This window comes from Salvelinus sp. IW2-2015, linkage group LG13, assembly GCF_002910315.2.
Source record: "Salvelinus sp. IW2-2015 linkage group LG13, ASM291031v2, whole genome shotgun sequence".
NCBI lineage: Eukaryota > Metazoa > Chordata > Actinopteri > Salmoniformes > Salmonidae > Salvelinus > Salvelinus sp. IW2-2015.
This window is the reverse complement of record NC_036853.1, coordinates 32,837,523-32,865,504: the sequence shown is the minus strand read 5'-3', so window position 1 is coordinate 32,865,504 and position 27,982 is coordinate 32,837,523. Positions and strand designations below refer to the sequence as shown.

Sequence of the window (27,982 nt, the reverse complement as noted above, 5' to 3'; positions counted from 1 at the left end):
ACACACACACACACACACACACACACACACACACACACACACACACACACACACACACACACACACTTGTAGCTATGCCCTGCTGGAGCCAACAGGGCATAGCTACAAGGGATGAGGAAAGGGGTGAAGAGAAGGTGAGAAGGACGTTTGGAAGCCTTTATAGATCTGTGACGCAGTGTGGATCAGTGTCCCTGTAGGCATCTGAGGACCATATCACCGCATACCCAGCTGACCTCTACCAACAGGCTTCAGCGAGGGGTCATCTGTGTAGGTGTGTGTGTGTGCTGCTTGGGGGATTTGGAAATGTGGGCAGAGTGTGTGCACTAAGTCAAAACTCATAATCTCATTGATAAATACCGCAAACAGAGGTTGTGTCCCAATTCAACGGCTCAGACATGAGACGTATGTGGCAGGGTCTACAGACAATCACAGACCACAAAGGGAAAACCAGCCACGTCGTGGACACCGATGTCTTGCTTCCGGACAAGCTAAACACCTTCTTCGCGCGCTTTGAGGATAACACAGTGCCACCGACGCGGCCTGCTACCAAGAACTGTGGGCTCTCCTTCTCCGTGGCCAAAGTGAGTAAGACATTTAAGCGTGTTAACCCTCGCAAGGCTGCCGGCCCAGACAGCATCCCTAGCCGTGTCCTCAGAGCATGCATAGACCAGCTGGCTGGAGTGTTTACGGACATATTCAATCTCTCCCTATCCCAGTCTGCTGTCCCCACATGCTTCAAGATGTCCACCATTGTTCCTGTACCCAAGAAAGCAAAGGTAATTGAACTAAATGACTATCGCCCCGTAGCACTCACCTCTGTCATCATGAAGTGCTTTGATCATATCACCTCTATCTTACCTGACACCCTAGACCCACTTCAATTTGCATACCGCCCCAATAGATCCACAGACGATGCAATCGTCATCGCACTGCACACTGCCCTATCCCATCTGGACTATAGCTCAGTATTCAACACCATAGTACACTCCAAGCTCATCATTAAGCTTGAGGCCCTGCGTCTCAACCCCGCCCTGTGCAACTGGGTCCTGGACTTCCTGACGGGCCGCCCCCAGGTGGTGAAGGTAGGAAACAACGCCTCCACTTCGCTGATCCTCAACACTGGGGCCCCACAAGGATGCGTGCTCAGGCCCCTCCTGTACTCCCTGTTCACCCATGACTGCGTGGCCACGCACGCCTCCAACTCAGTTATCAAGTTTGCAGACGACACAACAGTAGTAGGCCTGATTACCAACAATGACAAGACAGCCTACAGGGAGCAGGTGAGGGCCCTGGGAGTGTGGTGCCAGGAAAATAACCTCTCACCCAACATCAACAAAACAAAGGTGCTGATCGTGGACTTCAGGAAGCTGCAAAGGGAGCACCCCCCTCTCCACATCGACGGGACCGTAGTGGAGAAGGTGGAAAGCTTCAAGTTCCTCAGTATACACATCACTGACAAACTGAAATGGTCCACCCACATAGACAGTGTGGTGAAGAAGGCACAATTCAACCTCAGGAGGCTGAAGAAATTTGGCTTGGCACCTAAAACCCTCACAAACCTTTACAGATGCACAATTGAGAGCATCCTGTTGGGCTGTATCACCACCTGGTATGGCAACTGCACCGCCCACAACCGCAGGGCTCTCCAGAGGGTGGTGCAGTCTGCCCAACGCATCACTGGGGCAAACTACCTGCCTTCCAGGACACCTACAGCACCCGATGTCACAGGAAGGCCAAAAAGATCATCAAGGACAACAACCACCTGAGCTACTGCCTGTTCACCCTGCTATCATCCAGAAGACGAGGTCAGTATAGGTGCTTCAAAGCTGGGACCGAGAGGCTGAAAAACAGCTTCTATCTCAAGACCATCAGACTGTTAAACAGCCATCACACTAGCACATATAGAAGCTGCTGCCCTAGATACATAGACTTTAAATCACTGGCCACTTTAATAATGGAAAAGTAGTCACTTTAATAATGTTTACATATTTTGCATTACTCATCTCATATGTACAGTGGGGAGAACAAGTATTTGATACACTGACAATTTTGCAGGTTTTCCTACTTACAAAGCATGTAGAGGTCTGTCATTTTTATCATAGGTACACTTCAACTGTGAGAGAAGGAATCTAAAACAAAAATCCAGAAAATCAATTGTATGATTTTTAAGTAATTAATTTGCATTTTATTGCATGAAATAAGTATTTGTATACTCAGAAAAGCAGAACTGAATATTTGGTACAGAAACCTTAGTTTGCAATTACAGAGATCATACGTTTCCTGTAGTTTTGACCAGGTTGCACACACTGCAGCAGGGATTTTGGCCCACCTCCTCACACGACCTCTCCAGATCCTTCAGGTTTCGGGCTGTCGCTGGGCAATACGGACTTTCGGCTCCCTCCAAAGATTTTCTATTGGGTTCAGGTCTGGAGACTGGCTGCCACTCCAGGACCTTGAGTGCTTCTTACGGAGCCACCTCTTAGTTGCCCTGGCTGTGTGTTTCGGGTCGTTGTCATGCTGGAAGACCCAGCCACGACCCATCTTCAATGCTCTTACTGAGGGAAGGAGGTTGTTGGTCAAGATCTCGCGATACATGGCCCATCCATCCCCCCTCAATACGGTGCAGTCGTCCTGTCCCTTTGCAGAAAAGCATCCCAAAGAATGATGTTTCCACTCCATGCTTCACGGTTGGGATGGTGTTCTTGGGGTTGTACTCATCCTTCTATTCCTCCAAACACGGCGAGTGGAGTTTAGAGCAAAAAGCTCTATTTTTGTCTCATCAGACACATGACTTCTCCATTCCTCCTCTGGATCATCCAGATGGTCATTGGCAAACTTCAGACGGGCTGGACATGCGCTGGCTTGAGCAGGGGACCTTGCGTGCGCTGCAGGATTAATCCATGACGGCGTAGTGTGTTACTAATGGTTTTCTTTGAGACTGTGGTCCCAGCTCTCTTCAGGTCATTGACCAGGTCCTGCCGTGTAGTTCTGGGCTGATCCTCACATTCCTCATGATCATTGATGCCCCACGAGGTGAGATCTTGCATGGAGCCCAGACCGAGGGTGATTGACCGTCATCTTGAACTCTTCTCATTTTCTAATAATTGTGCCAACAGTTGTTGCCTTCTCACCAAGCTGCTTGGCTATTGTCCTGTAGCCCATCCCAGCCTTGTACCGGTCTACAATTTATCCCTGATGTCCTTACACAGCTTCTCTGGTCTTGGCCATTGTGGAGAGGTTGGAGTCTGTTTGATTGAGTGTGTGGACAGGTGTCTTTTATACAGGTAACGAGTTCAAACAGGTGCAGTTAATACAGGTAATGAGTGGAGAACAGGAGGGCTTCTTAAAGAAAAACTAACAGGTCTGTGAGAGCCGGAATTCTTACTGGTTGGTGGTGATCAAATACTTATGTCATGCAATAAAATGCAAATTAATTACTTAAAAATCATACAATGTGATTTTTGGATTTTTGTTTTAGATTCCGTCTCTCACAGTTGAAGTGTACTATGATAAAATGACAGACCTCTACATGCTTTGTAAGTAGGAAAACCTGCAAAATCGGCAGTGTATCAAAATACTTGTTCTCCACCTGTAATACTGTATTCCAGCTATTCTAATGTATCTAAGTCTATGCCGCTCTGACATTGCTCGTCCAAATATTTATATATTCTTAATTCCATTCCTTGACTTGATTGTTTGTGTGTATTGTTGTGAAGTTGTTAGACATTACTTGTTAGATATTACTGCACTGATGGAGCTAGAAACAAGCATTTTGCTACACCGCAATAACATCTGCTAAACACATGTATGTGACCAATACAATTTGATTTAATTTGAAATTGCACCCTATTCCCTATGCAGTGCAATACTTTTGACCAGAGTCTGATGGTCCTTGTCAAAAGTAGTGCACTATATGCCATTTGGAAAACAACCAGAGAGAAGCCAGGCAGGCGCCTTCCTCTCCTCACATCCAGTCACTAGTCTTTTTTAGGAAGAGTTGCTCAACACCTCACGGTCCTGAAGACTAGCTCTGTTTTTATTATGGCTGTTATACATGAAACAGGTCAGATCACCCTTGACACAGGCTGTGTATCACACTACGTCACTGTTTGTGTGGGCATTTGATGTGGGTATGTAGCACATCAGATTAACCCTAAACAGTACCCTTATTTGCAGATGATATGGTGCTGCAGAGAAAGTGCTTTGCAGTACTAATGAGAAAAACAGAGTTCCTCAGAACAGAGGTAGGATCTCTCTGGTGGGAATAGAGAGAGAAAGAGCCGAAGAGTTCAACAGAGTGATAAAGAATAGAATGCAAGTGTGCGTGTGCGTGTGCGTGTGCGTGTGCGTGTGCGTGTGTGTGTGTGTGTGTGTGTGTGTGTGTGCGTGTGTGTGTGTGTGCGTGCTCGTGTGTGTGTGTGTGAGAGAGAGAGAGCGATGGGCCCTGGAGGACCAGTGTCCTGTTCCTGTCTCTCTCCTCAGGGAGCATAGGGGGTTTCTAACAGGGGGGACCACAACATCCATCCTGTGTGTTGTAGGCCTAGGTTGTCAGGGATGTGAAAGCTGGTCGTTAGTGCTGTGAAGCTTCAGTAGTTTTAATGGTTCATAGTGAAACTGAGCCTGCCCCCTCGTCTCCCATCCTCAACAGGAAACTGAGTGAGGAGTGTCTCAATCACAGCTGTCACACACACACACAAACCATAGCCCCCGACTCCATGCATCTGACACACACTTGTTCTGAAAGGACCTGACAGTGTCACGTACACACAAACACAAACACAGTGCCTTCGGAAAGTGTTCACACCCCTTGACTTTTTCCACATTTTGCTGTTGGATTTACATTTCTTTAAATTCTCACCACCCATCTACACACAATACCCTATAATGGCAAAGTGACAGGTTTGTAGAAATCTTTGCTAATTTATTTGAAATTAAATATAGAAATTTCTCATTTACATAAGTATTCACACCCCGGAGTCAATACATGTTAGAAACACCTTTGGCAGTGATTACAGCTGTGAGTCTTTCTGGGTAAGTCTCTAAGAGTTTTGCACACCTAGATTTTACAATATTTGCATGATATTATTATTTTACTTTTTTTCAAGCTCAAGTTGGTTTCCAAGTCTTGCCATAGATTTTCAAGACAATTTACTGTAAGTCAAAACTGTAACTACTGTAGGACACTCAGGAACATTCAGTGTCATGTTGGTAAGCAACTGTAGTGCACAATTGGCCCAGCGTCGTCCGGGTTAGGGGAGGGTTTGGCTCATCGCGCTCTAGCAGCTCCTTGTGGCGGGCCGGGCGCCTGCAGGTTGACCTCGGTCATCAGTTGAACAGTGTTTGCTCCGACACATTGGTGCGGCTGGCTTCCGGGTAAAGTGGGTGGGTGTTAAGAAGCGCGGGTTGGTGGGTCATGTTTCCGATGATGCAAGACTTGACCTTCACCTCCAGAGCCCTTTGGGGAGTTGCAGCGGTGAGACAAGATTGAAATTGAGGAGAAAAAGTGGGTAAAATACAACATTAACATGTATACAAATAAAGTCACTATTGGCCTCAAGTTGAAATCCTGGAGCGGTTTCCTTCCTCACCGGTAACTTAGTTAGGAAGGACGCCTGTATCTTTTAGTAACTGGGTGTATTGATACATCATCCAAAGTGTAACAAATAACTTCATCATGCTCAAAGGGATATTCAATAGTTGCCCTTCTTTGCGAGGCATTGGAAATCCTCCCTGGTTTTCATGGTTGAGACTATGTTAGAAATGCACTGCTAGACTGAGGGACCTTACAGATAATTGTATGTGTGGGGTACAGAGATGGGGTTGTCAATCAAAAATCATGTTAAACACTATTATTGCACGCAGAGTGAGTCCATGCAACTTATTATGTGACTTGTTAAGCCCATTTTTACTCCTGAACATATTTAGGCTTGCCATAACAAAGGGGTTGAATACCTATTGACTAAAGACATTTCAGCTTTTCATTTTTAATTCATTTGTAAAAAAAAATCCAAAAACATAATTCCACTTTGACATGATGGGGTATTTATTTTGTGTAAACCAATGACACAAAACCTCAATGTAATATATATTTTTAAATCAGGCTGTAACCAGGGGTGAAAGTATCTAGATCAAATTTCTTACTGGTGCAGGCACCGGAATGCGCGCAGACAATTTTTTGTATACTACAAAAATTACCGGGTAGCCTACTCTGCCGACACTGACATAAAAACGATGTTGTCTGATCCATATAATCAGCTAACGAAAAGGGGAGACACAAATACAATATGATGTCCATCTAACCTGGATCAGGAAATGATTGTCCAAAAACAAACAAAATTGGCACTGACCGAATGATAAACACAGTGAATATGCACACTCTGGGATATGGCCAATGTTCTTAACTGACAGTCGCAACTTAACAATCATCTATTTGGTATTTGCAGCTTACGCTGCCCAAATTGCGGGCCCTTCCGACTGTTGGCTATGCGATTTAAAACAATCCACAGCTAATGATCCTCTGTGGCCAATTCATGCTTTCTGGTGTAGTAGCCTATTTTTAATTATTTGTATTTATTTCTGTAAAGACAGGAGTAAGCTAATTAGGCTATATCATATTGGAAATTCAATTTACTTTCGGGAAAGTATAGCTTCCTCTAGCCTTATGGACACGCTACTTATACCTTTTAACGTAGCACATCATGATGTTTTCATCTGATTGTCAAACAAGCACTTAACGAAGGCGCTCCTGTAGGCTACCCGCGTACATTCGTTCACTCACAAAATAATTGAAGCATCCAAACACCAACAGTGCACTGTGCAACCGCAATTTGTAGTATGGAAAGAGACATCAGTTACAAACACCGAAGTGTAGTGTAATGAACTGCCGCGAGTGTCATTAGGCTTACACTTGTAGCCTGAATTGAGGCATCCACTGTTGTCCACTCGCGCCTCAGTCTCGGCCACTCATCTCCGCCTTGTCCTTGAGCGTCTCTCATCTCCGCCTTGTCCTTGAGCGTCTCTCATCTCCGCCTTGTCCTTGAGCGTCTATCATCTCCGCCTTGACAAAATGTAAGTGTTCCCCTCAAACCATAATGCAATTTGGAGCATATAACACCCGGTTTTCAGTCAATTCGTTCATTTTTTTTCTTGCGGCTGACATGCAGTAATGTTAAATGATGGTGCAATAGCCTATCGTTTTTGGACATGTATTAATTGTGATAGGCTCGCGTTTTACCGGTACGGCGTACCAGACGTTACCACCTTACTTTCACCCCAGTCTGTAACACAACAAAATGTGGAAAATGTCAAAGGGTCTGAATACACACACACACACACAGAGAGAGAGAGAGATTCTGGGAGAACAGGATATGTGGCTGGAAGATCCGTTTTGAGAATGATGAGAGAGGAAAGATGAGCGAGAGAGATCTTTCCTCGCTCACCTGACATAGTTTCCTTACCGACATCTAGATCTATCCTCTCTGTCTGCTTGGATGTTCAACTGCTTGTTATGTTTGCACTAAAGTTTTTGTGCCTAAGTATATACAGTATGTACAGTATTTAAGTCTTAATCAACTGTTGGTGAGTGTGTGTCTCTGTATGTACACTACCGTTCAAAAGGTTGGGGTCACTTAAAAATGTCCATGTTTTTGAAAGAAAAGCACATTTTCTGTCCATTAAATTAACATCAAATTGATCAGAAATACAGTGTAGACATTGTCAATGTTGTAAATTACTATTGTAGCTGGAAACGGCAGATTTTTAATATCTACATAGGCGTACAGAGGCCCATAATCAGCAACCATCACTCCTGTGTTCCAATGACACGTTGTGTTAGCTAATCCTAGTTTATAATTTTAAAAGGCTAATTGATCATTAGAAAACCCTTTTGCAATTATGTTAGCACAGCTGAAAACTGTTGTTCTGATTAAAGAAGCAATAAAACGGGCCTTCTTTTGACTAGTTGAGTATCTGGAGCATCAGCATTTGTGGGTTCGATTACAGGCTCAAAATGGCCAGAAACAAATAACTTTCTTCTGAAGCTCGTCAGTCTATTCTTGTTCTGAGAAATGAAGGCCAAGAAACTGAAGATCTCGTACAACAATGTGTACTACTCCCTTCACAGAACAGCACAAACTGGCCCTAACCAGAATAGAAAGAGGAGTGGGAGGCCCCAGTGCACAACTGAGCAAGAGGAAAAGTACGTTAGAGTGTATGGTTTGAGAAACAGACGCCTCACAAGTCCTCAACTGGCAGCTTCATTAAATAGCACCCGCAAAACGTCAACAGTGAAGAGGCGACTCCGGGATGCTGGCCTTCTGGCTACTTTGAAGAATCTCAAAAATAAAATATATTTTGATTTGTTTAACACTTTTTGGGTGACTACATAATTCCATATGTCTTATTTCATAGTGTTGATGTCTTCACTATTATTATACAATGTAGAAAATTGTAAAAAATTAAAATTAAAATAAAAACTTGAATGAGTAGATGTGTCCAAAGTTACAGACTGGTACTGTAAATGTGTGTGTGTGTGTGTGTGTGTGTGCGTGTATGAGTTGGTTCTGCGAGTGTGTGTGTGTTTCCTGGCTGTTGGCCCCTGCAGGCCAGATGTGTCTGGGATTGTGATCAGAGTGTTCCTTGTGAGTGTGTGTGAGGAGGAGAGGTGGTGAAATGTGGTAAGTTAGACTTACTGGGCCTTTTCACAGCTGCTTCCCCAGCCCAGACCCACTGATGTCAGACCAGACCAGCCTATAGGCTGTGCCAGCTCATCCCTAGCCCAGACTAGACCAGCCAGTCAGGGCAAGGATTTTATAGCGCTCGAAAACATCACACTAACCTCAGTGGAGGGAAAATACCACCAAACTCTCACGGAACTGTCCAATTTACCTTATGGAATATGGAACGCCAAATCAAAATGTCACCCATGTAACTGCAAAACGACTCAAATGATGTTTTATCAGTATAGTAACACACATAACTGTACTTGAGTAACCAACGTCACCGTTTGTAGTTACACAAGTAAAAACAACAAATAAAATCTTGTCAGTTATAAAAGGGACTTTGGATACACATCAGGCTTTATTGTTTTTGTGACATACTGCACTACTGTCTTTTTGAACGTATCCTAACTGGATTTATTGATATGTGTTAAGCTCCTGTGTACACTTTCATAGCTCACCTTTTGACCCAGTTGTAGGCTGTCTGGTGAGCTCATTTACAGTAAGCATGTTTACAAATGATCAAATCTCTGTGCGTTTGTGCCATTTTATCCCATCATGGCTTCCCCACAACAGATTAACCGACTGATTGAGGCTGACCTGGCCTGACCTTGGTTTGCGGCCAAAACTGGGTTCTTATATAAGGCAAAGAAGTGGGACTGGGTGGAGATGCAGATTTGGGGGACTGACCACTAGTGTACAAAGTCATATCCACAGCCACATTACGTATGCTAACGTCTTACAAGACACTGTAGCCTGTATACACACTGCAAGCTAGACAGACCCGACAGAAAAAAATAGTGACATCTAATATAGTGACATCTGCTATATTAACATAGTGCATCACGTGTATTGAGAGCAGTGCTGTGTGGGAGAATATTGACATACAGTACCAGAGTCCCCCATACTGCTCCAACCTTCCAGTACTCCACTCCAGGGTTTACCCCAGCCCAGCCTCCAGCCTTACAGAGGAAAGGATTGATTGAGTTTGCAAACAGCCGGCGGCCTCAGTCTCTCTCCTCTCCTCTCTCTGCAGCAGGCCGGGAGAATGCTATAATGCCCCTGTATCTCTCATGTTTTGGTGAGCAAACATTCGCTCCCCTTTGAAGGCTGGGAGATCAGAGCGGGGGTAACATTCTACGCGGCCACGCTAAGGTCGGCACTACCGCGGGTCTGCTGCAGTGCGCTATGTTGTGCCGCGGCAGCTAGGAGACCCAGAACACACAGTCGAACCACACAGTCGAGCACTGAGCACAAGGCTACCCTGTGTGTGTCTGAGAGAGGGCAACACATCACCCTTCCCCCACCACCCGCTCACCCCCCCCTCCCCCCTCTCCTCCTCTCTGACCCAATGTCTCCCAGCACTGACTCTGTCCAACCTGGAGACTTCTCCCTGAATTAATCCGTGGTTCTGCTATTACGAACGTGTGGCGATCTATATAAAGTGTGTGACGTTTCTGCTGTATTTGTATCTGTTATGCGGGGATGCATCACATGTCCTTTGGTGTGCAAAGTGCGAGATAGTTTATGATGGGACCGAGTATGAGTCTGGAGGTGTCTGTTCTCCTGAGAGTTGTCCGGTTTCCTGCTCTAAAAGTTGGTTTATGTAAATTAGTTGGGTGGGGGGGGGCTGTGCAGGGCATCTGAGCGACAGTAGCAGAAAGAAACAAACAACCTCAGTCAGCCAGTCAGCCAGTGAGCGAGCCAGTAACAGAGTTTGAGAGAGAGAGAGAGTGCAGCAACTGTGGCCTCCCACTCTGCTCTCTCTAGAGTTCACCACTAGCTGTTAGCGCTAGCCTTTCGGCCATTAGCTGTTAGCCTCAGTGTTAGCCTTGCTCATGATGAAAGAGCATTGTGGCCGTGTGCCCCCTCTGCCTCTGCCACCACCAGGCCCGGCCGCCACGCAGCAGCCGCCCTGCCAGCCTCTCTCACCTCGCCCTTCCCCTCCATACCCTGCTGACTACTGCCCTATGTCTGTGTGCCTGTTGACAGATGAGTCGTACCAGAAGCTGGCCATGGAGACCATGGAGGAGCTGGACTGGTGCCTGGACCAGCTGGAGACCATCCAGACCTACCGCTCTGTCAGTGACATGGCCTCCAACAAGGTAAGACTCAAACTCCCTGCATAAACGATACACAGCCGCTGTACCTCTGCCCTTCAAGTCTACGGCCACTGCTAAGCTGGATTTTGGAGAGCAGGGTCCCAAATATCATGGCGCTTTTGTCTGTGAATCTGTATGTGCTGCAAAAATAGTTAGTTTGCAAGGGCACCCCTGCACCTTACAAGAGCATTTAGACTGATATTTTCCATTTGAAACCCCCTGTAGACCTACAGTATATAAACCTTCAAGCTTGCTTTCAACCGCTGCTGCGTTGGCTTGAAGGAGCTGGCGACTAGATATCGTATATTGTACGTTCAGGATCCTAAATCAAACAGTGGATTTAGATTGTGACTTGTTTTGTTTTTTCCCCCGTTGAAACCATGAACGGGAAATGAAGTTGCTGGGTGGTTTTGAAAGTTTATTGCTCTTTCTTGACAGCAGTGGCAGCCAGGGGATAGGTCAGCAGTGTGCTTCTACAATACGTACAAGTACCCTCCATGGTCCCTTTCATGCTTGTGTTCTGACAGTATGTGCTTGTGAATAGTGTACAGTAGGTGCTATGGGCTTGCAGGTCTCTTCATGTCTGTAGTGCACTTGGGTCTGCAGTTCACCGTGTGATATTATGTAGTCTTTTGCGAAAGGGCAAGTTGTGTATACAGCCTTACAAAAAAAACACGTCAAATTTGCAGTTTCACACGGTTGAGCTTAAATTTCAGGTGAAACCATATGTTCACGTTTTAAATGTAGCGTTTCCACGTTAACACCACTTTTTCACGTGAGAAGAAGAACATGTTTTCACCTCAGTTGCACATGTGAAATGGGCTGTATCACATTTGAAAATCAATCACGTGAAAATCTAATTTGCAGTTTCACATGTAAGAAAACAACACTTTCACATCTCACTTTCACATGTGGAATTGCAAGTTCACGTGTGGTGGTGAAATGAAATGTCTTCTCACATGTGAAAAGGTGGTGTTAACATGTATCAGTAGTAATGTTCCCACGTGTGGAATTGCAAATTCTGTAATGCCATTCTGTAAAAAGGTAACTTAGCCAACCAGAGTATAATTATTCCAAGTGTGTTAAAAATAATGTTTTTTAAATGTATTTCTGAGCCGTCCGTTCTGACTGTAACTGTTGCAGGTGCACGCCTCTCTTCTTCATACGTTGGTCAGTGAATGTCGGAAGAAGCCCAGAGAAAAGAACAGGGTAGCTAGCACTCCGTGTCTCCTTATTTATCCTTTTTAACATGTTAAAATGAGCTCTGTCAGTTAGTTTGGTGCACTTTTTTGTATCACATTGTCTGGAACCTTTCAAAATACACTGAAAACATCCAAAATACCACATTTTTATAAAAAACAACAATGCAATGTCAAAATAAGTTGACTTTGAGGTTAGAAAGAGTGTTTATCAATTTACCAGATTTTGCTAACCGTTACTTTGGACAAAATCAAAACGGCAATATTCTCGTAACGCTTTTTGTGTAAAATATCTTAAATTACAGCTCAATTTGAGCCAGTTGTGAATTTGCGATTAATCGTGATTAATCACGGCAAATCCTGCGATAAACCCGATTACATTTTGAATCGTTTGACAGCCCTAGTTGAGATTAAAATGTGTAAATGTACGTGCACTTGTTTACTTGTTCACACATTCACTTGTTGATGTTTTTTTTTAAGGGCATACAGTAATGTGTCAACTGTAACGCCAAAGCTCTGTGCATGTTTTAGTGATAGTTTTGTGCGGTGGAAGAAGATACGTGGACATTGAAAGAATAGAGGCGAGAGGCTGTAAACGTTGTTTCCAGACTGTCCTTTGATTGTTACATGCTCATGTGCAAATCAGCTGCGTATTTGTTTGCAAGTTATTTAACCACTGTATCTCACAGAAATAATGTGCAATTTTCCATACAAATATGTCCTGCTCAATTCAATGCAATTTCATGTTTGCAATTTCATAGCAAGAGAATGTTTGTGGAGTACTGTCTTTGGGTAAATGGAGAGTGTGTGTGTGTGTGTGTGTGTACTTGTCTTCCTAGCTTATCAGGACCCCAATGTCCTAGCAATTAGGTTTAGAGTTTTGGGGTTAGGGTTTTGGGGGTTAAGGTTAACGGGTAGGGTTAGTGTTATGTTTAGGGTTAGAGAAACTATGATTTTTGTTTGATGGTCAAACATTTTTACTCCCCAAAAAGTCCAGAAATGTCCCGAAAATAAAAGAGATGCCGAGGACCCTTGGACTGTGTGACTGTCTTCCTGTCTCCTTCCTGGTACCCGCTCAGACCAGACTACAATAGAGCTCCCAGAATGCCTTGGGGCAGGGTTAATGGCCCTGTTTATTTGGCCCATTGCTGACGTCATCAGGACACACGCAGGACAGAAGGGACTTTTACTAAAGACAATGGAGGAGCTTGCACGCGCACACACACACACACACACACACTTCATAGGAACTGACTGACTGACAGACAATACGACTTAGAAAGTTATTGTCACTGGGCAAATGAGGTTTAGTTACTCAACAGACACTGAACAACGGACAGATTGATTCAAACTCATTCACCTTGGTTGAAAAAAAGCCAAAAACAAGAAACACACGAGCCAGACTGAGAAGCCGTCCCAGCCTAAACAGTCACATGGACAGACTGAATGACTGGGCGCCAGACAGACTGAGGGAGGAGTCACTGATGGATGCTGATTCAAACTGTTCTGATTCAGTCTTCAGAATATCCCTGAATCTTTCATCTACTGTATCTTCCTGTGCTGATTCAGTTCCCTGTCTTCAGATCAATCTCCCTGTGCTGATTCAGTTCCCTTCAGATCAATCTCATTGTGCTGATTCAGTGCCCGTCTTCCGCATGAATCTCCTTGTGCTGATTCAGTTTCCCTGTCTTCAGATCAATCTCATTGTGCTGATTCAGTTCCCTTTCTTCAGATGAAATCTCCCTGGCTGATTCAGTTCCCTGTCTTCAGATGAATCTCCTTGGCTGATTCAGTTCCCTGTCTTCAGATGAATCTCCCTGTGCTGATTCAGTTCCCGTTCTTCAGATGAATCTCCTTGTGCTGATTCAGTTCCCTGTCTTCAGATGAATCTCCTTGTGCTGATTCAGTTACCTGTCTTCAGATGAATCTCCTTGTGCTGATTCAGTTCCCTGTCTTCAGATGAATCTCCCTGTGCTGATTCAGTTCCCTGTCTTCAGATGAATCTCCCTGTGCTGATTCAGTTCCCTGTCTTCAGATGAATCTCCCTGTGCTGATTCAGGTCCCTGTCTTCAGATGAATCTCCTTGTGGCTGACTTCAGTTCCCTGTCTTCAGATGAATCTCCTTGTGCTGATTCAGTTCCCTGTCTTCAGATGAATCTCCCTGTGCTGATTCAGTTCCCTGTCTTCAGAAGAACCTCTTTGTCGAAAATCAGTTCCCTGTCTTCAGATGAATCTCCTTGTGCTGATTGAGTTCCCTGTTTTCAGATGAATCTCCCTCTGCTGTTCTGAGGGCCATACGGGTTCTGCTCTGGCCATCATTTGGGCCATTGTGACGAGAGATAAGATAACATAAGTCACTCATAGGCCAGACCCTTAGTCCAACACACGGTAGGGAGAGGTTACCTTAAAATCCATCGTTTCTGTACCGTTAGATACCCCACTGACCCCATTGAACAGTCTTTGCGCGTGGTCGAGACACTTGACAAGACCGTCTCCTTTGCCTTGCTTGTACTCTACACTGAGGTGTATATTTTGTTTTAACGTAGACAACTATCACAGAGTAGCATTGTGCACGATGCCAGCTGCATTCACTGTCATGAAGAGAACACAAAATGTGTCTGAGAATACGGTTTCAGATGACGTCGGAGACAACATTCTTGAAGATCTGACAGCATTTGAAACCTAAGTAAAGGGCGGTGAAAGTCTTCAGTTGTGACATTTCGACTGATTCCGGTAAAACACCCAAGGTAAAGTGCATCGAGCTTTGTCCGTGTCTGTCTGTCTGGCTCTATGACTGTATCGGATTGCCTGTAAGTGTTGTGCTCTTGCTCAGACTTGCATCTTCCGTGTAGGAGTCAAGAACAATTTGACGTTTGCCTGTTCCTTTTATCCCGAGTCAGGGTTTCAAACTCTCACCTCTATTAGTTTCAACAGGTCAAATCAGGAGAGGTAGGTTATCCTTTTTTTTAATATCTGCTTTTCAAGGAAACGCACTGTTTGGACTGACAACAGGAATATCAGAATGATCATGATATTGTTAGCAGTGTTACTGACAGTGTAAACAATGTTACCCTGATGCTGGCTGCTGCAACTCTGGGTTAGAGAACAGGCAGTAGACTGTCAGGGGGAGAGAGGCAGAACTACCCGAGAGGGTGTGTGTGTGCGTTGAGCAGAAGTCACACACGCACCCACACACACCAGCTCCCTCGCGATAGGGTAAGGCAAGTCCGAGCACCCAACTCAAAGTGAGTCAGTAGAGCTATCGCGTTTCCTCACCCTCCCCACGTCAGAGTCTGAGGCTTGGCCCTTACTCACAGTTTCAGTACATACAGACGCTGCTTCCGCGAGCCCCGGCACTCTGCGGGACTTAACCCAACCAAGCTGCTCATACACACAAGATGGGAGCCTGCTGCCTGGAAAAGAAAGAGCGAAAGTTAGGGAAACTTAACGGCTGGAGAAAGGTAAAGTTCAAATTATTTTGGAATTGATTACTTGTCGAAGCTTTTTCCTATTTTGAAGCTTTTAAATGCACTTTTATGATCTATTTTGGTGGTGGAAATCTATTAGCGTATTCATACTGAAGAATTAAGTTCATTTTTCGCATCATATGCAGTTGCTTTGGGGTTTTGCCAGTGCTGTAGGTAGGCCTATACCGAGTTGAGTTTTATTTTATGCTGCTTTTAACCAAGTCTTGGAGAAAGTTATTTCTCTGCCTGCAAGTCTTTATAATTATAGTTTGTGTACACTTGGGCTATTTGGTAAGATTTTGAGAAGTACACCAATATAAATGGATGTAATGCTGGTCCTTTGTCTTGACTGGACTGACTACAGCAGAGCGCACCACTGGTCAAAGCTGCAGTCGTGGATGCTTTGTCTGAATTGGGCTGCCAGTGCCCTGCAGATAGAGTCTTTGTGGGTCTGTCAGTTGAGTTTCTGTGCTATGGCTTTCGGGGTTCACTGATACATTTTTATCAGTAAAATATTAACGTAGACTTTTTGAGTCCTTTTGAGAGTTGTGAGACAGCTGTTTGCTGGAGATGCTTCAAGTTTACTTGAGCTTTTACATGTTCATGGAATATATTTAAATCTGAATTCCTTAATTGATAGAATAACAAAGCCGTCACCCCACCTTTGTTTAGGTAAAAAAAAAAAGATTACGGATGGTCGTGGAGAAATGTAACCACTCTCAGATAATTCAAAGCAAGAGTGATGCTACCAATCACTGATCATCCATGATATCAAAATGATAGTTTGAACTATGTTTTGAGGCTATACAGTGTTTGCTTGCATTTACTTTAAGCCAGCAGCATACCACCCTGCATACCACCCTGCATATCACTGCTGGCTTGCTTCTGAAGCTAAGCAGGGTTGGTCCTGGTCAGTCCCTGGATGGGAGACCAGATGCTGCTGGAAGTGGTGTTGGCGGGCCAGTAGGAGGCACTCTTTCCTCTGGTCTAAAAAATATCCCAATGCCCCAGGGCAGGGATTGGGGACACTGCCCTGTGTAGGGTGCCTTCTTTTGGATGGGATGTTAAACGGGTGTCCTGACTCTCTGAGGTCATTAAATATCCCATGGCACTTATCGTAAGAGTAGGGGTGTTAACCCCGTGTCCTAGCTAAATTCCCAATCTGGCCCTCAAACCATCACGGTCACCTGATAATCCCCAGTTTACAATTGGCTCATTCTCCTCTCCCCTGTAACTATTCCCTAGGTCTTTGCTGTAAATGAGAACGTGTTCTCAGTCAACTTACCTGGTAAAATAACAGATAAATAAAATACTTTGTATACAAAAATTGAAGTATGACAAGCTTCTATTTTGGGTTCTGATTGGGTACAACAGTTTGAACTAAAAAAGAAAAAGAAAATGGACGTAACAAGGATTCTAGCTTTAAGGACATTGTTGTTGCTCTGTTGTTGTTCTCTGAAATGTCTTCCATCATTCAGTTTATCCGGAGAATCTGCGTGTCTCCACACCAAGTTGTTGAGTTAACGAGGAAAGTGGCCTGCCCGATACGTGGTGTTTCCATTTCTTGCTAATACCACCTGCCAATGCCCCGTGAGCCGTGAGGTGGCAGATTTGTGAAAGAGTTGACATCTGCGATTGAATACGGTGAGGCGGTGTTGAACTCCTACGTCTAAAGGACATGATGAGTGGGTTAGTGCAGCGTATCGAACTGATCTCTCTGTAGGTTGAGATAGAGCTGCTAAACACAAGTGAAAACCACCCGGAGCTCTCTGACAGCCTGCACTGACGGGACATTCAACACTGTGTCAGATTTGAGTAATATGCCTTATCGCTTCTTTATTTGTTCCGCCTCTCTTTTTCCCTTTAATCATCTGTTTTCCCCTTTCTCTTGTATCATGCAGTTCCTCAATGCCTCGGATGATCTTATTTGTGGGCTAATGATGGCATGCCTATGTGCACACATGCAGACACGCTTACGCACACACATAAACAGACACACGTTGCCATCGCAGCCAGAGCCAGTCGGTTGTGAGTCGTCAGAGGAAGTGAGAGGTAGTGTGGATTCAGGCTCTGTGGGGTTGGTCTCTAAACTTACTGCCCTCATCCCTGAGGAAACATATGTCACGGTCTATGTTACCCCATCATAACCGCTGTGTAATCCCCGTGCGCCATATGTTTGCCAAGGCCGGGGAATCAAGCGCAACTTAATACGATTACCTGGCACTGAAGTTGTGTGCGCTAAAATCATATTATTGCATAACGTTTGATAAAACCGTGCTATTTTACTCTACAAATTCCCCATCTTGAGCAAGAGTCATATTTTCACTTCTATGGAAGTAGTGTTAAATTCAACAATGTTACCTTAGCTGAGAAGTCCGTCAGAAGTTAAGCAGTGGACTAACTGTTAGTCTGTTCAGCTGACAATATGAGGACACAGTGTCCACTAGTGGCGGAAAGAGGACATTAAATTACATTTTGAGTTTGAGTTTGAGTTTGGAGATCCTCTGTGGCCATCAGTGGTGTTATAAACTCAAGTAATTTCAAAAGATGCCACAAGACATGCACTGTCCTGTACATCCCTATCTGCCGGTCTTCCTGTCTGTCTGCCTGCCTGCCTGCCTGTCTGTCTGTCTGCTTGATTGTATGCCTGCCTGTCTGAATGCCTGACTGCTCTCCACTGTGTCCTGTCCTATAGGATCAAATCTGAATGGAGGGACTTTTTTCACAACGAAATGCCATCACCATTCAGTTCTATACTGGCTCTGCTGCAAAGGCTTCTGGGAAACACAGCAGCTCCCTGCTGGATCTCCCCCACCCCCTGCGGCTAGAGGGGAGGGAGGCAGGGGGTGAGAGACCGAAGATTAGAGTAGAGAGAGAGAGAGAGAGAGAGAGCTTCCGACAGACCTCTCTGAGCCCATTCTCTCACGGTGAGCTTCTGTGTCAGGCCACAGCATATCTGAATGAAGCATCAACACTCAGCTCATCAAATATTAACATCATTCTCATTTACAGTCAGCTCATAGAGATTCATAGAGACAACCTTGGGTGGGGGATACCTAAACAGATCAACACTGAGAGAGAGGGGAGGAGGGGGAGAGATGCAGTAGGGATGCAGCACACTCAGAGGGCTGTATGGGCTGGGGTGTGTGTATGGGCTGGGGGGTGTATATGGGCTGGGGTGTGTATATGGGCTAGGGTGTGTATATGGGCTGGGGTGTGTATATGGGCTGGGGTGTGTATATGGGCTAGGGTGTGTGTATGGGCTAGGGTGTGTATATGGGCTAGGGTGTGTATATGGGCTGGGGTGTGTGTATGGTACAGGGATGTGACACATGCTGTGCTGTGTGTTCAGCAGAGCTGTTGTTGAGTCCTGATGAGCGGAGACGGCAGTGTCGTCGTTTTAGCTGTGGTTGTTCCTTTCTCCACCACCTCGCAGAGACATCCCCCGCTGTTATCGTCCTCATGCTATGCCTGATGCAGTGTATTATATAACGAGGGCTTCTTCTCATTTTTATTTTTTCCCTTTCCGCCACCCTCCTCCCTTTCTCTGGTTCGCCCGTCTCTGCCACGGGAGGATCATCTGGACGCTTTGATCTCTCGCCTCGTCATTCCCAAACGCAGTATTCCGCTCGGTCGGAGACTCCTGGGAAAGTTTTGCTTGCCGTTGCCTACAGACGAGCGCTTACATGAGAACACTCAGTTTCACAATTGTGGATAATCCTCTCGCCGTACTGGGGGATTGTTTCACAACAAGCATTGAGAAACCTTGCCCGAGGAGGAAAGAAAACTGAAACTATATTGAAGTCTCCTGAATAGGCCTGGTTCCATTTCAAATGACAAGCATCCCAATTACACAGTCGGTTGAAATGATAGCTGACGGCCCTTTTTTGGCAGGTGGCCTCCGGCCTTTGCCCGTCTGTTTGTTTGTTTACATCTGCTCCTCCAAGGGCAGCCAACCCCATTGATCGTAGGAGAGAGAGAGAGAGAGAGAGGCGAGACACCAAGATGAATGACACTGTTGGGAAGTGGCAGCAGGGAGAGAAATTGACATGTAAGTGGCTGAGAGTGAGGGAGAGGTGGAATGAAAGAGGGGAGGAACTAGTGCTTTTCACTCAGCAGTTGAACCACTGGTGTGTCCTCGTGACGGCTGGGCTGCCTCGCTGGTGTTCGGAGGGGGAAACCTCTCGCTGAAACAGCCACCAGCCAGCCAGCCGCACCACTCTCTCTGGTCACGTGACACTGTTGCCATGGCGTTGGGATGTTCTGGTAATTGGCGTACACAGACAGAGTGGAGGAAAGAGGGAGAGAGCGAGAGAGAGAGAGAGAGTTGGGGGCTGATCTGATGTCAACCCAAATTGGTGAAGGATGCAATTATCTACCATTCTCTCTCTTTGGTGTTTTCTTTCGCTTTTCTCTCGCTCCACGGTTGTGTAAAAATAGCCTGCCACGGATACCCTGACAACCTCTAATGTTATTATGGGCTGTGGATAATGAACAGCCACTGTGGTCCTCCTGACACATGGCAGGCAATAGAAAGAGAGAAAATGTGCCCTTCCTTCTCATTTCCCCCACTACTGCGTAAGGTACATTTATACATGCGTCCCCCCCCTATGCCTCCCTCAAATACGGTATTAAAAATGGCTGAATGGCAGCGCTAGTCTTTGGTCTTCTGGCAGACAGATATGAAAGAGAGGCTTTCCTCATCCTTGTTTATGTCAGGGAGGAGGGAAGTGGGTTGTCTGCAGTGGCAGGGCTGCAGAGGAGAGGAGGGGGAAGAGAGGAGAGGAGGATAGAGGAGAAGAGAGCTCCTGTATCCTGTATCCCTGGCTCCCATTCCCACCCCTCCCCACTGCCGGGCTGTGCTGCTGGGGGCTCCCCCCCTCCGCTCTGCTTTTGCTGTGTGCAGCATGTTGCTGGGGATGGTAGACTAAAAGCAGGGGGGGAAGAGACGAGAAAGGGGGGGGGGGGCGAGAGAGAGAAATGGAGGGAGGGAGCTGCAGCAGTGAGAGAGAGTGGAGTTAGATGAATACAGCAGAGGAACCCCCCCCCCCCCCCCCTCCAGTCAGATGAGCATCGATCGCAGTGCTTTTCGTTTTTTTCCTCTCCTAGTCCTCTCTCCATCACAGTGTTTCTTCCTCCTCCCCTTGTCTATTTTTTCAGCAGTGCTCAGAACCCCCCCCCCGCCCCAGCTCAGATCTAGCTCATAACTCCATCGCTCCAGCTGCCGCCCAGCTCTGTGGATCTCCTAGCCCAAGACGGAGCTCCTTACCCTGGCTACAACACCTAGCCTGCTCCCCTCTCCTTACCTAGACATGGAGACCCTCACTGAGACGTCTGCTGAGAGAGAGCGCGACCAGTCATCTTTATCGAGCTGTTCTATTAGCCGTTGAACCACAACACCAAGGGAGCAGAGAAGAGGAGAGAAGAGGGGGATTTTTTTTTTTTGAGCACTAAAGGAATCCCGTTCATCTGCCTCGCTCTATTTTACCGCGGTGGATTACAGTACTGCTACGGCCGTTGCTGCTGCTGGCTCTCTGTCCTGTAGCGAGGGGAAAACGGGTTCCAAAATGCCTGAAGTGAACTACCTGTTGTCTGTGTCTTGGGGTTACATTAAGGTGTGTTTTGTGCCATTAGCTCACATTGCTGCTTGGGATAACATGACATTACACTGTGTTTTGGTGTTTGAGCTGTAATAGTATTTTGGTGGTCTCTGTGTTCTAGAGCTGTGTGGTTGGGTTGTGGTCGTGTTCTATCCAGTGTGATGACCGTGCGATCTGATAGAACAGAACTGGTGTTATCTAGCTGAGCTGAGTCTCCATCTTGCCTGCAGCTCTTCAGAACAGAATAGTGTTGCTGTGGATGGGGATCTCTCCCTCTTTCTCTTTCTGAAAAACACACACAGGCAGATGCTGCTGCAGTGGTGGTGCTTCCCCACATTCCCATGCAGATCCTGTGTCGTATGCACGGTTTTCCTCATAGGCTGTATAATAATACAGGGTTTTAAACATTGCAGATTTGCAGAATTTCCCCTTGCAATATGAACCATAAACCATGAACGTGAAACCAGATGAATCTGCACTGTATAATATGATGCTCAAGGGGTTTGAGTTGTTATATGAAAACAATCAAATTGTTATTTTCCAACTCCCTTTTGTGCTGATTCTGTGTAACGTCTCGAGATTTGTTTCGAGATTTTGTTTAATGTTTGTATAAAGCCTGACTGAGCATACAGTAATCACCAGTGACCATGTTTTTTTCCATGGAATCTTCCAGCACCATCATTTCTTCCAGGTTTTCCAGTAGTTTCCAGGATCCTGACCTTTTCCCCCTCTTTTCTTCCCAGTTCAAGAGAATGTTGAATCGGGAGCTGACACACCTATCAGAGATGAGTCGCTCCGGCAACCAGGTGTCCGAGTTCATCTCCAACACCTTCCTAGGTAAAGCCCTGATCACAAACACATATATACACACACACACATTCATTTGGTCAGCGTTTCACAAACTCGGTCCTGGGGACCCCAAGGGCTGCACATTTTGGTTGTTGCCCTAACACTACACAGCTGATTAAAATGATCAAAGCTTGATGATTAGTTGATGATTTGAATCAGCTGTGTAGTGCTAGGGGGGGGGGGGGGGGGGGGGGGGGGGGGGAACGTGCACCACTTGGGGTCCCCAGGACCGAGTTTTGGAAACCCTGCATTAGGTAAATTAATTTGCTTTTGATGCCTGATTATTCCCACCCACTTCTTACAGACTTCTTAAAACACATTTTAATACACCCACACAAATGCATATATGTGTGCAGTATACCGCAGTGTGTCTGTGGGGTTCTCCCTCCATTTTGTCTGAGTCTGGCTGTGTCTGGCTGTCTGCTTGTTGCTGGCGTATACTGTAAAACACTGCATCGACTCCGGTTGATATGTTTATGACACGTCCCGTCACTCTAAATGCCTATTCAAACTAAATCAGAGAGGAAAAGCTCGAAGCTTTGAGATGGTTCGCTGGCGACGCACTTCATAGTGAGGTGCCTCTGCTGCTGGTTGATTGACAGCTGAGATTTCTAGGCAACATCAGAGCCGGTGGATAGACAGATCGAGAGAGAGAGAGAGAGAGAGAGAGAGAGAGAGAGGGGTAGTTGGAGGTTCCAGTCGTGACTCTGTGGATGCCTCCCAAAATGCACCCTGTTCATTATATAGTGCGTTACATATGGAATAGGGTGCCTTTTGGGACACAGTGTGATTGAAGAGAAAGGACAATACGGTCGTCCGTGGCGTGCTATCTATCTGCGTATGTCCTGTACCATGTGTGATGCGCCGCCATCCGAATCCAGTCCCATCTAGTCGAAAGTGGATGGATTCTCCCACTGCAGCGTCTGAGCTATAGAAGATGGGGGAGAGATTGGGAGGGGGGGAAATGGGGAGAGATGGAGGGACCGGTGTTCCGCAGTAGCGGCGGGGGCATGGTGGAACCCCCTCATGAAAACTGAGCAGCCCATTCAGTGACTCATCCCCATGTTAATGTGTCTCTCGCTTTCTTTGCCCCCATCCTCCCTCGCTCCCTCCATCTCTTCATGCCTGAGGAAGTTAGTGCGTAGATCAGACACCGATGGGAGTTTCTACCTTTCTACCGCTCCATAGTTCCCTGTGGGACGGAGCCGTAGGAGTGGGTTAGAGCTGGAGCTGGAGCTGGTTGGCTCCATGTTAATATGGGAAAGAGAAGCAGAGGAAAGCACTGGGAGACATACAGCTGGTAGTTTGTCCTGAGCTCACCACTGACTGGGATGATATGTATAATTATGTTACAGTTCATTGTTTCTTTAGAAGACGAAGGCAGGGCCTCCCGGGTGGCGCAGTGGTCTAAGGCACTGCATCGCAGTGCTAGCTAGCTGTGCCACTAGAGATTCTGGGTTCGAGTCCAGGCTCCGGCCAGGACTGGGATACCCGTGGGGCAGCGCACAGTTGGCCCAGGGTCGTCCAGGTTAGGGGAGGGTTTGGCCGGCAGGGATGTCCTTGTCCCATCGCGGCTGGCTTCCGGGTTAAGTGGGCATTGTTTCAAGAAGCAGTGCGGCTTGGTTGGGTTGTGTTTCGAGAGGCACGGCTCTCGACCTTCGCCTCTCCCGAGTCCGTACGAGAGTTGCAGCGATGAGACAAGATTGTAACTACCAATTGGATACCACGAAATTGGGGAGAAAAAGGGGGTCATAAAAAAATATATATAGAAAAAACAAAGGCAAGGGGATGAAATGGTTGACATTTATGGCCGCCTTATTCAAGTCTCCCTCTCTACAACACACACAGACATCATGTTCCACCCATGTTGTTGTTCATATTGTAAAGTTATCCTGGGACGCCTTGTTAATCCTCTGGTCGATCCCTTTAAGTGAGTGCATCATATTGGGCAGCTCATCCCTGAGGGATTGTGGGTTGGAGATGATGGTGTGTGCGGTAGGGCCATTCACGTGCACTGGCTCCTCTCCTCCACAGCTGTCCACTCCACTCATCCCGTAGCAACCTGACGGACAGGGCTCTGTCCAGCTCGCTACCACGGCAACAGCCAGGCAGAACTCATTAAGGGGATTTAAAAGCCCAAATCCACCCACACACATGCTCTATCTCTCTCTCTCCTGATCTTTCTCTCTCTCGCTCTGGCATCTGACATTCAATGGGAGCATAATATGGAACGGGCTTGAGGGGATTCAGCATTTCAGAAGAATAATTGTGTGAGAAAGAGAGAGAGGGGGAGAGAGAGACGTGACAGTCTAGTCTGGGCCTCAGGGGAAAGAGGTCATGTCAACACTCCACCTGCATTAAAAACGGTGAATTAGATAAACCACTTCAGACAGACAGACAGACAGACAGACAGACAGACAGACAGACAGACAGACAGACAGACAGACAGACAGACAGACAGACAGACAGACAGACAGACAGACAGACAGACAGACAGACAGACAGACAGACAGACAGACAGACAGACAGACAGACAGACAGACAGACAGACAGACAGACAGACAGACAGACAGACAGACAGACAGACAGAGACAGGCTATTATGTGAGGGTCCATATAAAACCCATTGAAAAAATAGAACGACATTCTAGGTCTATGACCACAACCTACTTCCCCTTCCATTCACAGAGTTCTGGTCCATTCCATGTGTATGGGAATAGGAGAGTGGGCTCGGTGGCGTGTCTGAGCAGCTAGCAGACATCGCTTCACTGGTGATCATGATGGTGATAATGAATTACAGGACCAGTGTATTGCTTTTCCCCTGTTTCCCACGCGTCACGTTACAGCATGCTTAATCGCCCATTCTCTATAATGACTGAGTGAGAGAGGGTGGAGAGAGAGAGGGTGGAGGGGGGGGTAGAGTGACAGTGATTATTTGAATTACAGCAGTGGTAATTGAATAACTCTCAGCGGAGGGAGGCAGGATAGTTCAGCCATGAGAGGGTTGACTGCAGAGGAGTGGGCGTATACTGTAGAGTAAAGAGCTATATACCACACCACTAGATCATGTGATATCTCATACATGTGGGGTTAAGACCACTAGGTGGGAGGGGGCACAGCACCCCCTCCCTTGCCTTAGAGATGTAAAACACCTCTGGGAGATGTGCATGTGGAACATTCTGTACCTTCTTTACCCCTTTGCTTCTCAATGGGATTGTCTCTGTGGTATTATCAACGTATGACCTTTGGGGTCAAGGGAGCAGGAGCCGAGCAGGGGAGAGAAAGGACTACAGAGAGAATGCGTTACAGAGGGGACGTAGCAGGAGATCCAGAGGGTGAGGGAGGAAGGAGAACGAGATGGATGAATGAGTCTATTCTTTCCTTTAAGCCTGTGCAGGTGCATCCAGACCAGTGCACCTGGGACCCGGTTCACAGGCAGTCTGCACAGCAGCGCAGTCAGAGTTCATTGCAATGACCTCACCAAACCGAATGTTCTCTGGCGGGGAAGTGAAAGTGAACGGGTCATCTCACTCCCTTTTCGTCCTTCTCTCTGTGGACACGCACATGCACAAACACGTACAGAATGACACGGAGTGTCCTAATCCCCCCCCCCATGTTCTCTCGCTCTCTTCTCTCCAGACAAACAGAACGACATGGACATGCCGTCGGTGACGCCCAAGGAGAAGGCCGGCCGGGAGAAGAAGAAGAAGCAGCAGCTGATGATGACTCAGATCAGTGGAGTGAAGAAGGTCTCTCACGGACCCTCCCTCTCCAGCTCCTCCATCTCACGTTTCGGGGTCAAGACGGACAAGGAGGACATGCTCTCCAAGGAACTGGAGGATCTGAATAAGTGGGGGTTGAACATCTTTACCGTGTCCGAGTACTCCGAACATAGACCGCTCACTTGTATCATGTACGCCATCTTCCAGGTACGTTATAACTGGCTCCTACACACGCGCACACACACCCACATGCACACATATGCATGCCAGGCGCGCACACGCACACACACAACATGTTACAGCTGTACGTTTTGTACCGAAAACAGTACTGACTCATATCCTCGTGTCCCCTGTAGGAGAGAGACCTGCTGAAGACATTTAAGATCCCGACGGAGACGTTTGTGGCGTACATGATGACCCTGGAGGACCACTACCATGGAGACGTGGCCTACCACAACAGCCTCCACGCGGCAGACGTGGCCCAGTCCACACACATCCTGCTCTCCACCCCTGCCCTCGACGTAAGCCAACGATGCTAGGCTCTTGCTTACGTCGACACATCCCTCGGGGAACAAATCAGAGACCCACACCCTGCCGTTGCTTCACCAACTCACCCCAATCCCACACCCATCTGAGCTCGTTGAGCTCCGCCTTAGTGTGCGCTCGCCGTACTCGCCCCAACCTACGAGTCCTATTGTAAATCTTCCCCGGGTTTTTAAGTTCAAACTTGAACACCTTCCCGAGCATGCTCCCAAAGTCATCTTCCCTCAACCTCTAGACATAAACCATTGCTTTTCCTCCTTTTCTCCCTCTCTCCTTGCCCCCCCCCCCCCCCCCCCCCCTCACTCTCTCTCTCCTTCCCGCCACACAATCTGTTCGTTCTCACAGCTCCTTTCCCTCCGTGGTTCTATAAATACAGTGGAACCTCATCCATGACGCAGTCTAACAGCATGACCCAGCCCTCAACGCGTCACAAGCCGCTCTCGTCTTTTTATACACTCACCCCATCCCTCCATCCATCATGTTTATGGTGGCTGAGTGCCTATAGAGAGACAGAAACGAGGTTAACATAAGCTAGCCATCTCGCTAATGTTGGCCCCGCACAGTGTTTTTCGCGACGTTGGCTGTTAGCGATAGCGCACACCGAGCCATGGGAATCAATGAGAGTGGGCTGCACTGAGATGAGCTGTTCTCTGTGGCTGTTGTTTTGAGTTTTTCGCTCTCTCTCTTTCACACAGGCGGTCTTCAGCGATCTGGAGATCTTGGCGGCCATCTTTGCTGCAGCCATCCATGATGTCGACCACCCGGGGGTGTCCAACCAGTTCCTAATCAATACCAGTGGGTCTCTCTCCTACACCTGTTACTGCGTACTTCTACTGGGAATAATATATAGATAATGTATAGCTATATCCATATTCATCAATGTAGTGTTGACCAAGTGACTCACTCTCCTTTATCTTCCCCAGACTCTGAGCTGGCCCTGATGTACAACGATGAGTCTGTCTTAGAGAACCACCACCTGGCCGTGGGCTTCAAGCTGCTCCAGGAGGACAACTGTGACATCTTCCAGAACCTGACCAAGAAGCAGAGGCAGAGTCTGAGGAAGATGGTCATCGACATGGTCCTGGCCACTGACATGTCCAAGCACATGAGTCTGTTAGCTGACCTGAAGACCATGGTGGAGACCAAGAAGGTGACCAGCTCTGGGGTCCTGCTGCTGGACAACTACACAGACAGAATACAGGTAGGTTTATCTTCGTCATCATCGTTCTGTCTCTTCGAGACCCTTCTCCTCTCCCTATTTGTATTGTAATAGCTCTAATTAGTGTCTGGACTTACAGAAACATTAAGGTAGCCTCCCACTGGCCTCCCGAGTGGCACAGTGGTCTAAGGCACTGCATCATAGTGCTAGCCGTGCCACTACAGATCCTGGTTCAAGTCCAGACCCATGGGGCGGCGCATAATTGGCACAGTGTCGTCCGGGTTAAGGGAGGATTTGGACAGCAGGGATGTTCTTGTCCCATTGCGCACTAGATACTTCTGTGGCGGGCCAGTCTCAATGCACACTGAAAAGGTCGGTGTACGGTGTTTCCTCCGACACATTGGTGCGGCTGGCTTCCGGGTTAAGGGGGCGTGTCAAGAAGCAGTGCGGCTTGGCTGGGTTGTGTTTCGGAGGACGCACGGTTCTCGACCTTCGCCTCTCCCGAGTCCGTACGAGAGTTGCAGAGATGAGACAAGACTGTAACTACCAATTGGATACCATGAAATTGGGGAGGATTTTTTTTTTTAAGATAGCCTCCCACTGGGATGACCTCTGCTTCTTCACT

The 27,982-nt window shown here is 46.9% G+C and overlaps 1 protein-coding gene across 4 annotated transcripts in view; it reads left to right on the top strand.

Annotated features, from left to right (window-relative positions):
* The window catches only part of LOC111971352 (3',5'-cyclic-AMP phosphodiesterase 4B), a 328,707-nt gene that overhangs the window by 296,930 nt on the left and 3,795 nt on the right, over window positions 1-27,982 (top strand). For 2 of the 4 annotated variants that reach the window (XM_070446234.1, XM_023998090.2), the window contains 6 exons: window positions 10,710-10,822; window positions 21,829-21,922; window positions 25,573-25,862; window positions 26,012-26,176; window positions 26,894-26,993; window positions 27,122-27,399. In XM_070446234.1, coding sequence (XP_070302335.1) covers window positions 10,710-10,822; window positions 21,829-21,922; window positions 25,573-25,862; window positions 26,012-26,176; window positions 26,894-26,993; window positions 27,122-27,399 — 1,040 coding nt within the window. Of the gene's footprint in view, window positions 1-10,709; window positions 10,823-15,197; window positions 15,480-20,691; window positions 21,101-21,828; window positions 21,923-25,572; window positions 25,863-26,011; window positions 26,177-26,893; window positions 26,994-27,121; window positions 27,400-27,982 lie in introns of those variants that run through there. The other 2 variants (XM_023998091.2, XM_023998092.2) reach the window with 2 other exon arrangements.